Below are 13,279 nucleotides of genomic sequence, written 5' to 3'. Positions count from 1 at the left end.
AAAGTGAAGAAGAACTAAAGAGCCTCTTGATGAAAGTGGAAGAGGAGAGTGAAAAAGTTGGCTTAAAGCTCAACATTCAGAAAACTAAGATCATGGCATCCAGTCCCTCACCACATGGCAAATAGATGGGGAAACAGTGGAAACAGTGGCTGATTTTAGTTTTGGGGGCTCCAAAATCACTGCAGATGGTGATTGCAGCCATGAAATTAAAAGATGCTTACTCCTTGGAAGGAAAGTTATGACCAACCTAGACACCATATTAAAAAGCAGAGACATTACTTTGCCAACAAAGGTCTGTCTAGTCAAGGCTATGGTTTTTCCAATAGTCATGTATGAATGTGAGAGTTGGATTATAAAGAAAGCTGAGTGTCAAAGAATTGATGCTTTTGAACTGTGGTGTTGGAGAAGACTCTTGAGAGTCCCTTGGACTGCAAGCAGATCCAACCAGTCCATCCTAAAGGAGATCAGTCCTGAGTGTTCATTGGAAGGACTGATGTTGAAGCTAAAACTCCAATACTTTTGCCACGTGATACAAAGAACTGACTCACTGGGAAAGACCCTGATTTTGGGAAAGACTGAAGACAGGAGAAGAGGATGACAGAGAATGAGATGGTTGGATGGCATCACCAACTCAATGGACATGAATTTGAGTAAACTCCAGGAGTTGGTGATGGACAGGGAGGCCTGGCGTGCTTCAGTCCATGGGATCGCAAAGAGTCAGACACGACCGAGTGACTGAACTGAACTAATTAATAGAGAACTTGCTACATAAACTATGATGCCTCTATAAAATATACTGAGTATTTTGCAGGTACAAAAAGGAATAAGAAGCATCTCCTTATATACATCTATGAAGTGATCTCCAGGATATACTTTTAAAAGAAAAAGGCAATGTGTCAAGTGTTTATGGTATGTTACATTTTGTGTAAAAAATGGAGTAGGGACAACATACGTACATATAACATACCTTTTTTATAGTTTTAACTTTGAAACTGTGTAATTTTACATAGTTTAAAAAGTAAATTAAAAACATTTTACAAATTTAAAACAAACTGATATAAAACTCTTAGAAGATAGCATAAGAGAAAACCTAGATGGTACTGGGTATAGCAATTACATTTTAGATACAACACCAAAGGCACAATTCATGAAAGAAATAACAGCTACACTGGACTTCATTAAAGTTTCAAAATCTGCTCTGTGAAAGACAATGTCAAGAGAATAAGACCACTCATAGACTAGAATATATCTGCAAAAAGACACATCTGATAAAAGACTGTTATCTGAAATACACAAAGAACTGTTAAAAGTCAACAATAAAAAGACAACCCAATTAAAACATGGGCCAAAGACCTTCATAGATACCTTATGAAAGACGTACAGATGGCAAAGAAGCATATGTCTTATAAGCTCTACATCATATGTTATTAGGGAAACGGAAATGAGAACAACAGTGAGATTCCACTACACACCTATTAGAATGACCAAAACCCAAACTGCTGACAACACTAAATGCGGAGAATTCCATGGACAGAGAAGCCTAGCAAGCTACCCCATGCGTCCATGGGGTCGCAAAGAGTCAGACACGACTGAGTGACTTTCATTAATTACTAATCCAAATGCTGACAAGGACATGGAACAGCAGGAACTCTCATTCGCTGCTAGTAATAATGTAAAATGGTAAGTCACTTTGGGAAGACAGTTCTGTGGTTTCTTCCAAAACTGAACCATACTCTTATCACATGATCCAGCAATCATGCTCCTTTATATACACTCAAAGGAATTTAAAAGTTAAAGTCCACACATGGACATTTATAGCAGTTTTATTCATAATTGCCAAAATTTGGAAACAAACAACCAAGATGCTGTAACTATTAAATGGATAAACTGTGGTACATCCAGACAATGAAATATTTTTCAGCACTAAAAAGAAATGAGCCACAGAGTCATAAAAAGACATGGAGGAAACTTAAATGCATATTATTAAGTGAAAGAAGGCAATCTAAAGAGATGGAATCATCACGGAAAAGGAAAAACTATGGAATAGTGAAAAGACCAGTGGTTGCCAGGGGTTGGAGCAGGGAGAAGGATGACTAAGTGGAGCACAGAGGATTTTTAGGGCAGTGAAAATACACTGTACGATACTGTAACAGTGCATGCATGTCACTATACACGTGTCCAAGCCTATAGAATGTCCCACCAAGGGTGAACCTCAAGGTGAAGTATGAACTTTGTGTGATTATGAGGTGTCAGTGTAAGTTCATCTGTCATAATAAATATGCCACTCTGGTTGGCGGAGGTCCATAATGGGGGAGGCTCCGCGTGTGTTGAGAGCAGGGGGTATTTGGGAAATCTCTGCTCCTTCCTCTTAGTACTACTATTTATACCTAAAACTGCTCTAAAAAATCTGTCCTAAAAAATGAATTCCTATGTATGTCAAGTTGGTACCCAACCATACAAAGAATGATTTCAAGTAATTTTATTTATTTTTTTAAGATTTTTTTAATGTGGATCATTTTTTAAGTCTTTATTGAATTTGTTACAATATTGCTTCTGTTTTATATCGTTTTTTTGGCTGTGAGGCATGAGGGATCTTAGCTCCCCCACTAGGGGTCACACCCCGCCCCCTGCACTGGAAGCACCACCAGGGAAGACCCTCAAGTAATTTTAAAACACAGTATTTTGACTATATATATCTAATGGAATATATCATAAGGTTAAAGCAAATACATGGGAATTCCCTGGTGATCCAGTGGTTAGGATTCTGCACTCTTAATGCCAAAGGCCTGAGTTCAATCCTTGGTTGGGGAACTGAGATCCCGTAAGCCATGCAGGGTGGCCAAAAATAAAAAACACATATTCACACACACAAAAAGCTACTGCATTCAGTAGTCTTATTGGTAGTTATATTAGTCTTTGTTATTTTTGAAACTATTAAAAAGTGAATTATTTATTATAAAATGTTGTTAGGAACCAAAATTTAGCATATGAACAAAAATGCAAATATTTCTGGTTCAAGATGGCAGAGTAGAAGGATATGTGCTCCTCTCCTCTTGTGAGGGCACCCAAATCACAACCAGCTGTTGAGTAACTATCAACAGGACACTGGAAACTATCAAAAAAGATACCCTACATTCAAAGACAAGAAGCCACAGCGAGATGGTAGGAGGGGCACAATCATGATGAAATCAAATCCCATACCCTCTGGGTGGATGACCCACAAACTAGAGAACAATAACACCAAAGAAGCTCTCCCACTGCTGTGAACCCGTTGGGCTTCCCAGCCAATTCCTAAAGGGACTGCCAATTCCCAGATCCCCCAGGGAATCTGATCTTGAAGGCCAGCAGGATTGGATTACAAGACTTCCACAAGACTGGGGGAAACATGAGACTCCAGTCTTGGAGGGCACAAACAAAATTTTCCACATACCAAGACTCAGAGGAAAGGAGCTAGTGCTGGAGGGTCTCCTGTGCAGGAGGTGTGGGCCAGGAGGGGCTCACCACAGGCATGGGGGCACCCAGCCTGGAAGGTCCTCCTTGGGGTATACCCTCTTGGAGGTTGCCAGCACCCAACCATAGACCTAGAGGGTTGGGTCGCCTTAGGCCAAAAAAATACTAAGGAGGGAGCATAATCCCACCCACCAGCAGATAATTGGATTAAAGCTTTACTGAGCAAGGCCCTGCTCACCATAGCAAGACCCAGTTTCTCCACCACCAATCCCTCCCCCGAGGAAGCTTACACAAGCCTCTTAGCCTCCTCCATCAGAAGCCAGATAGAAGCAAGAAGAACCACAGTCCCACAGAGACTAAAACAAAAACCACATTACAGAAACTTAACCACCATGAAAAAGCAGAAAGTTATGTCCCAAATGAAGGGACAAGATAAAACCCTAGAAAAACAACTGAATGTGGAGAAGGAAATGGCAACCCACTCCAGTACTCTTGCCTGGAAAATCCCATGGATGGAGGAGCCTGGTAGGCTACAGTCCATGGGGTCACAAAGAGTTGGACACGACTGAGCAACTTCAAAAAAAAAAAAAAGAAAAACAACTGAATGAAGTGAAGATAGGCAACCTTCCAGAAAAAGAATTCAGAAAAATGATAGTGAAGATCATTCAAGATCTCAGAAAAAGAATGGAGGCAAAGATTGAGAAGATGCAAGAAATGTTTACCAAAGACTCAGAACTAAAGAACAAACAAACAGAGATGAATGATATACTAGAAGGAATCCATAGCAGAATAACTGGGACAGAAGAATGGATAGGGCTTCCCTGACAGCTCAGCTGATAAAGAATCCGCCTTCAATGCAGGAGATCCCGGTTCGATTCCTCGGTCGGGAAGATCTGCTGGAGAAGGGATAGGCTACCCACTCCAGTATTCTTGGGCTTCCCTTATGGCTCAGCTGGTAAAGAATCTGCCTGCAATGCGGGAGACCTGGGTTCAATCCCTAGGTTAGGAAGATCCCCTGGAGATGGGAAAGGCTACCCACTCCAGTATTCTGGCCTGGAGAATTCTATTGACTGTAAAGTCCATTGGGTCGCAAAGAGTTAGACACAGACTGGATGATTTTAACTTTCCCTTTCAAGAACGGATAAATGACCTGGGGGATAGAATGGTGAAAATCACTGCTACAGAACAGAATATAGAAAAAAGAATGAAAAGAAATGAAGACAGCCTAAGAGACCTCTGCGACAACAATAAACACACTAACATTTGCATTGTAGGGGTCCCAGAAGGAGAAAAGAGAAAGGACCTGAGAAAATATTTGAAGAGATAATAGCTGCAAACTTCCCTAACATGATAAAGGAAACAGTCAAGAAAGTCCAGGAAGCACAGACAGTCTCAGGCAGGGTAAACCCAAGAAGGAACACACTGAGACACATAATAATCAAACTTAGAAAAATTAAAGACAGAGCTGTGCTTAGTCGCTCAGTCGTGTGCAACTCTTTGCTACCCCATGAGGCTCCTCTGACCAAGGGGCTTCTCCAGGCAAGAATACTGGAGTGGGTTGCCACACCCTCCTCCAAGGGAATCTTCCCAACCCAGGGATAGAACCCTGGTATCCCACATTGCAGGCGGATTCTTTACATCTGAGCCACCAGGGAAGCCCTAAAAAATATTAAAAGCAACAAGGGAAAAGGAAGGGAACTCCCATCAGGCTATATTCTGAACAGAAACTCTACAAGCAAGAGAATGGCATGATACATTAAAAATGATGAAAGGGAAGAACCTAAACCAAGAATACTTTATGAAGCAAGAATCCCCTTTAGATTTGATGGAGAAATCAAAAGCCTTCCAGACAAGCAAAAGTTAAGAGAATTTAGCACCATCAAACCAGCTTTACAACAAATGCTAAAGGAACTTCTCTAGGCAGGAAACAAGAGAAAATAAACCCAAAACAATTAAGGAAATGGTAAATCATATATATGGATAATTACCTTAAATGTAAATGGATTAAATGCCCTAATCAAAAGACATAGACCAGCTGAGCAGATGAAAACAGGTGGGTGTATGCATTTTCACTTACCACATCACTCTGCTTGACCCCCCAAATTGTATGTAGTTATTTTATATTGTTAGGTTAACAATGTTGCCATTATGGCTTGCAATTGTAATTGTCTTTTATTTTTTGTCTGGCTATTGATTATGAATATTGATAAACATCTTTCACTACTGTGATTACTCACAATACCATTGTATCGTGATCGGTCAACAGAAAAATAACAGAATTCTATATCACCAAAACTATCATTTAATAGAAGATCCTGGAATACTTTTTAAAATTCATACGCATACCAGAATTATCTTGGAATTTTTTGAAAAATACCAATGTCCAGGTGTTGCTTTTTTTCACCAGAGTTCCAGATATGTCTCTAATGAGCAGCCACGTTTAAACAACTGGACTATATGCGGGGCTTTTACTTTTACCTAGTTTGCTTCACTTCTCTACTTCATACTCAGTGCTCCCATTTCATTTAGCTTGTTTTCCAGTTTCTTCATCTCTCCTTTTATTTTTTTTTATATTCTTTCTCAAGCCTTTATCAAGCATAGTAGAAAAGTTCTTGTATACCTTTATATATATAATACGTATAACATATATATTTTAGAAAACTTGTAAATTTTTGCCTAACTAAAAAATTTAAGACATTTTGATTCCACTTGTTTGACTTAGTATGAATAGAATGTTATTTTTCTCATCTAAAAAAATAGATATGCAACAAGCAACAAAGGTAGCACAGGGAACTACCGTCAGTATCTTGTGATAATCTATAATGGAAAATAATTTCCAAAATAACATACGTGTATATGTGTAACCGAATCACACACCAAAAAAGGAATTCTACTTTTTTTTTTTTTTGACTATAACAAGAATGCTTTATTATAGATTATTGAATGTATGAAATAACACTGATTGGAGTGACAAGAACAAATTTGTATTTCACCCTTAGCATTCATAACTTATTTTTAAGTTCATGGCTTTTATATGTGTGTGTGTGTGTATGTGTGTGTGCACTAAAAGTGTATATATATATATATATATACACTTTTAGTGTAATGTGGAAAATTCTAAGTATTTGTTAAATCTGAGGTTATTACATGGCAGCCATTATAGTTTCTAAGTAAGCTAGAAATTTTTAAGAATTGAATTTATTGTTAGAAAAATTTGTGCATATACTTTATTGAACACCTTTGGTATGCACTTTTGATGATTTTCTTTTGTTTTGTCATATCTTTTGTAATGGTGTTTTACATTTTTTTAATTATAATGGTAAAGTTATAGAGATAACTGAAAGCAAAGAGAGATTTTAGCCTGCTCATGAATAGCTAGACTGACATTCGTGTGTAATGAGCTATCTACTACTTTTTGAAATTTAGCAACGTTTATCTTTTTGCCAGCTTTTCTAAATGTCCTATGGACATCTAATAATGAAATATGAGATATAAAATTTTAAATATATTTGTATGTGATATAAAAATAATATAAATTAATAGAAATAGAAATCTATTATATTTAAATTATTAATGACATCATTCAAGATGCTCCTATTCTTATTTTTTATGCACTTGATAAAATATTCTCAGAAAAATGTTAACACGTCTCACTATGATTATGTATTTTTTCTTTTCCCTCTTATTCTGATTTTTTGCTATATGTATCTTTGTTTCTTTGTTGTTAGGTGTCTAATGGTTTATGATGTCTATCTTCTTTGTCATTAAAAATATTCATCTTTGTTTCACTTAAAAATAAATTAATTTTAAAAATGCAAATTGTAAATCTAAAAAGTTACTCAAAATCCTTTTTTTCAATTTGAGAAATTCAAGATGTTATCATGAATTACTTTTATCTTTCTTAAAGAATACTTTTTCCCTAGAACTGAAAAGGCTTTAAAGCAGTGACGACCCAATGAATACAATTCTTCCCAGACTATTGTCTCTAACTAAATATTCATAACATTTCTCACTAAAAAGAATCAGGTTCCTTGGAGGAATGTCTGATTCCAGGTATGAGGTAAGGATAAAAAAGAAGAGAGTAAGAGAAGCCTGATTTGTTCTGTACAAAAACAGAAAGATTACTGGGATCTTGTCTAAAGGACACAGGTGATATTGAAAGGCTCTCACTGGCCAAAGATGGGGACAACTGAACGTCAGAAAGAATAATGACTGCAATGGTGTCGTGTACTTGACACTACACAACAAATACATCTTATAAGAACACATCAACATTGGACGTAAAGAACGTAAAAGCACATGAAAAATGAACAATGAATGTAAAATAGTAAATCAACCAGGAAATGTTCAACGGTTTGTTAAAAAGTTAAATCCTCATCTACCATTCCATCCAACTATTCTGTTCCTAGCCAAGAGAGATAAAAGCACATGACCTCACAGTAACTTGTATATGAATTTTTATAGCAGCATTACTTGCAATAGCCAAAAACTGGAAATAAAATGAACATTAACAAGTGAGTAGATAACAAGTTGTGATCTACTTACACATGGAATGTTACTCAATAATCAAAAGAATGAACTGGGCTTCCCTGGTGGCTCAGTGGTAAGGAATCTGCCTATCAGTGAAGGAGACAAGGGTTTGATCCCTGATCTGGGAAGATCCCACATGCCACAGAGCACAGCAATAAAGACCCAGCACGGCTATAAATACTAAATAAATAAACTAAATAGAATAAATAAAAGGAATGAACTATCGACAAACTCAACAGCATGGATGAATCTCAAAATAATTATGCTGAACAAAAGAAGCCACTAAAAACTAGTACATACTTCACGATTTCACTTAGAAAACATAGAAAATGCAAACCGATCTATACTGACAGAACATCACTGCCTGGGGATGGAAGGGGAAAGGGCAGGGAGATCAACAATAGGTTTGAGGGAATGGACAGGTTATTATCTTGACTGTGCTGATGGTTGCATGGACATATACATATACCCAAACTTACCAAACTGTAGATTTTATATATGTACAGTCTATTCTCCCTCAATTACACCTTAATAATGATGTAAAAAGTACATGGATTTGAAACGATAAACTGCCTTCACTTTTCCCCACCCAAAAGAAATCTCTTCAGAGATTATTAGGGTGTCAATTTATAAATCTTAAATTTGCTAAATAAAGGTAAAGAATTCAGTATATCCTGACATTCCTGTACACACTGTTTTTCAAAGTAATCAAATATTAATAGTTAGTGAAAGAAAGTTCTCTGTAAAGTTTTCTCTATAGAAAATCACAACTAATAAATGCAACAGGAAAAAAGAGCTATAAAATCTCTATTTTCCATCTTACACTGAAATAATAGATCTACAGACAACTATCATCAACGGTTTCTAAACCACGAGGTGAGAGGTAGATGAGGAACTTATCACAACTAACAAGTCAGGCCAACATCATCTGAATCCACTGGGTAATCTCAACCAAAGGAATCTTATGCACCTCCTATTATTACTATTCATGAAGTATTCTTACCAAGAAAACGAACAAATGAATCAAATCAAGTCTTTAACTACCAAATTAAATGAAACATCTTAAATAATACCTCGAGGATCCAATCAGCCAAAATACAAAATATGGGAAATTCTTTAGAAGAAATAATCCAGTTTCTACAAAGAATAAATTACCTATAAAAGAGTGTGGGATTGGGGATTGTTTAAAATTAGAGAGCCTTATTTTTTAAAGTTTTTCTTTAAAAAAAAAAACAAAACGCTATTTATTTGGGGCTTTTTTGGCTGTGCTGGGCCTCTGCTGCTGTGTGTGGACTTCTCTAGCTGCAGTGAGCAGGAGCACTCTCCAGTTGCAGTGCACAGGCTTCTCATGCTGTGGCTTCTACTACTGCACAGCAAGGGCTCTAGGCTCATGGGCTTCAGTAGTGATGGTGCACAGGCTAAGCTGCCCCGTGTCGTGTGGAATCTTCCTGGACCAGGGATCAAACCTGTGTCCACTGCATTGGCAGGTAGATTCTTAACCACCAGACCACCAGGGAAACCCTTAAAGAGTTTTAAAAGGCAATATCCCCAAATATAAAGTGTGGAGCTCTTTGCAGCCAAACTGAACTGTCAAAAAAAATATTTTAGAGACAACTCGGGAAAATTAAATATGAAATAAGTGTTAGATGATATTAAGGAATCCCTATGAATTCTATTAATTGTGATAATAGTATTGTGGAGTCTTTTCCTTTCTTCTCAATCTTCATTAATGACACATAATACAGAAGTATTTACAGATGGAATCATATGGTATCTGCGATTTGCTTTCAAGTATTACAGCGTGTGCATACACACACACACTCACAAAGTGGCAGAAGAAAGGTAGAAAAAGAACAGTGAATTGTTGATAATTGTGAAAGTTAGATCTTGGGTGGATGGGGGCTCATTACACTATTCTCTCATTACACTATTTAGTGTATGTCTGAAAATTTCCATCATGAAAAGTTTCTAATTTTTAATTAAAAGGTGATCTGGACCCATTGATACATTGGAAATAATAGGACCCAAAGCAACTAACCTCTGTCCTGAAGCGAGGGCAATAGGAGACTGTCCATTGGGCGGCCGAGGCTCCTCACAGGTCTTCATCTCCACCTCTACCTTATCCAGACACTGAAATAAAAGCCATGGAGACCTAAGCATCTGCACAAAGCCGCACACAGCACAGACTGTCTTATCCGTCTCTGGGCTTCAGCACCCAGTTGAGTGCCGTGTCCACGGTGGACCAACAATAAATGTTAGTCAAACGAATGAACAAACAAACTAAAATACAAAGAGAGGCCTCATCTTCCCCCTTCCATTTCTATTAACAGCAGAACTCCATGACAAGCATGGGATTAGCTCACAGCAGAAAATGAAAACATAAGTCCAAGTTACAGAGATATTACTATTCCTGGGGATTCCAGTCCTTGAGATATATATAGATATAGATATAGATAGATAGATAGATAGATAGATATCAGTTCCTGAAGGGCTTTTAGCTGAGAATCACCCAACAGTCAATGTGAATAAATTTCTAATAATTCCTCCAACAGGAATCCAAAGGAAATGTAAAGATAGAAGCTGGACAGCAAAACTTGTTATAAAAAAACAAAATTCAAAGCAAAACCAACTCAGGACTTGTGTCTCAGAGCTACTTGCTCTACTGCACAGCAGTTCTAGAAAAAACCCAGACAACAGTCACCCCATCTCACGGAGGAGCTCACAAGCCAGATGGAAGCACCCACACTCCCAGAAAGGACAGCCTATCAAACTCCTCCCCATCTTCTCTCAGCTCCTTTAAAACCTTACCCCCTACCTCCCCCATTTGATTACTTGCAATCAAGAAAGGCCATTACCAAGCAAATTGGGTGTGTCTTCAGCTTTGTCCACTGGATCTGAAAGAGGAAAGTAAAGACTCAGGGCTATGGGAGGCAGCCCTCACGAGGGCAGGCCTGCTGGCCAAAGAGAGCAGCAGCCCTCTGACCACATTCTCACCCGGATCGAGGCCCTGTTGCAGTAGACCCGAGTGATGGCTAGCCAGGTGGGGAGCTCCAGCACATTCTGTAGAACCTCTTCATCCAGCTCCAGGTTGGTCAGCTGACCCTCCCCTTTCAGGGTGCTCAAATTGATTTTGTCCGGGGAAAGATTTTTAGTGAACCTGAAAAGAGTGATGGTAAGCAGCTATTATTTCCATGGAAACCTGCAAATGAGCAATATAACCAAATAACACGTCTCGATACGGAGAAATGAGAAAGTTAAAGAACAAATGTGGACTAACAACCACACTAACTCCAGACAGCGTAAGGTGTTAGGTGAGACATATTCTGTCACAATCGCATCGTCTTTCTACTCAAGAACCTACGATAACAATTCTGGAGAAACTGTTATAGCATCAGCAATATAGACTTTGATATAATTCCCATTGGAGAAGGCAATTGCACCCCACTCCAGTACTCTTGCCTGGAAAATCCCATGGACGGAGGAGCCTGGTAGGCTGCAGTTCATGGGGTTGCTAAGAGTTGGACATGACTGAGCGACTTCACTTTGACTTTTCACTTTCATGCATTGGAGAAGGAAATGGCAACCCACTCCAGCGTTCTTGCCTGGAGAATCCCAGGGACAGGGGAGCCTGGTGGGCTGCCGTCTATGGGGTCGCAGAGTCGGACACGACTGAAGCGACTTAGCAGCAGCAGCAGCATAATTCCCATATAAAACCAGAACATCCAGATAGCAACTTAACAGCTCATGGTTTAGTTGGTAAGTTGTATCTGACTCTTCTTGCAACCCCATGGACTGCCGCCTGCCAGGCTCCTCTGTCCATAGAACTTCCCAGGCTAGAATACTGGAGTGGGTTGCCATTTCCTTCTCCAGGGGATCTTCCTAACCCAGGGATCAAACCTGGGCCTCCAGGATTGCAAGCATTCTTTACCAACTGAGCCACCAAGGAAGCCCTTGAATAACATTAAAAACAAAACTATAAGATAAAGCATCCTCATAAACCCCATATACAAGCAGGAGGGGAAAAAACATTAACAGCCACAAGACATGAGTGCTATAAGCAGTTGTGCAGATCATCAAAGAGGAAAACAACAGGACATCAGAGAAATCAGAGAACAGAAGCACCCCAAGATGACCAAGTACTCCGTGAAGAGCAACGTGGGCCAATTTGAGAAAAGCAATGGAAGCTGAAGGGGTTTTGGGCCAAAGGTCCAAATGAGACGAAGCAATCTAACCCTATAAACTCATGGAATTCACCAAGGCTCCTTTCTAAGATGGGTCCCCACACTGAGAAAAACTTTTGGGAGAGGAATCCAAACTGAGCAAGACAGAAATGAAAAAAACAGATAGTCCAGATAAAAGTTGGGCAGGGGGGCGGTGAGTTGGGGGGGTAACAGACCAGGAGGTATCAGAAAGCAAGCCATTATATTTTTAAACTCTATTTGAAACAACAGAAGAGGGAATTCTATGAGGTTAGGATATAAAACAGTAACAGATTAATTACTGGCTTGTTAAGTAGGGTAAAGCAAAACCCCAATCCTTACCCCATATACCTTTACTGATGTGGAAAAAGAACACAACCACTTAGGGCCTTGCCAAAGGGACTGAACCTGAATGTCATCACACCACTGGGTCCTGTTGCTCATTTGCAGGAAATACAAAGGAAAACTGCTGAACTGTACCCTAAGTGTGCAATCAGCAGAATCCAGGCCATGGGAAACTACACGTCAAGGGGCTGCACATAAACAATTCACACAGGCCTGTCCTCTCACTGTCACACACTGAATCCCTTCAACATCCTGCCAACGACACCAACTGTATTGCCAATCCTATTCCGGATGCCAACTGTCTTGCTGTTCACACTGTTCGCTGAACCCAGGGCAGGCAAGGCACAAGCTAAGAGGCTGGAAGAAGACTCAAGGAGCTGTATGAACTGCAGACACGTTTATCCTCTCCTGACTGGCATGGCAGCCATAATGCAGCCTCTCTCCTGGCTGACGCAGCAGCAGCCATAACATAACCATAACGTAGCCATAACTTCATATAACGTAACTATGATGCCACTCCAATGTAGAACCAATGCAGTGGCAGCCAGGGCTTTCACGGTGAGGCTCATACAGGCTATTGCATCAAGTAGCCCGTGACCAAGCGAGCACCTCGTGACATGCATGCGCAGCAGCTGTTACACAGCCCTGCGGAGTCACTGTTGACAGCACATGGGGTGAGAGGGGTGAGAGCGTGCGGTGAGGGGGCGAGAGCCTGGGGTGAGAGGGGTGAGAGGGGGTGAGGGGGCGAGAGCCTG

At 39.6% G+C, this 13,279-nt stretch overlaps 1 protein-coding gene across 2 annotated transcripts in view; it reads right to left on the bottom strand.

The window, feature by feature from the left end:
* The window catches only part of UHRF1BP1 (UHRF1 binding protein 1), a 72,521-nt gene that overhangs the window by 40,514 nt on the left and 18,728 nt on the right, over positions 1-13,279 (bottom strand). The window contains exons 2-4 of one of the 2 annotated variants that reach the window (XM_010848632.1): positions 10,975-11,137; positions 10,836-10,874; positions 10,019-10,110 (exon numbers count right to left, since the gene is read on the bottom strand). In XM_010848632.1, coding sequence (XP_010846934.1) covers positions 10,019-10,110; positions 10,836-10,874; positions 10,975-11,137 — 294 coding nt within the window. Of the gene's footprint in view, positions 1-10,018; positions 10,111-10,835; positions 10,875-10,974; positions 11,138-13,279 lie in introns of those variants that run through there. The other variant, XM_010848633.1, reaches the window with a different exon arrangement.

Source organism: Bison bison, unplaced genomic scaffold, assembly GCF_000754665.1.
Source record: "Bison bison bison isolate TAMUID 2011002044 unplaced genomic scaffold, Bison_UMD1.0 scf7180017864270, whole genome shotgun sequence".
NCBI lineage: Eukaryota > Metazoa > Chordata > Mammalia > Artiodactyla > Bovidae > Bison > Bison bison.
Note: the sequence above shows the minus strand (reverse complement) of the source record. Positions and strands in the feature narration are given on the sequence as shown.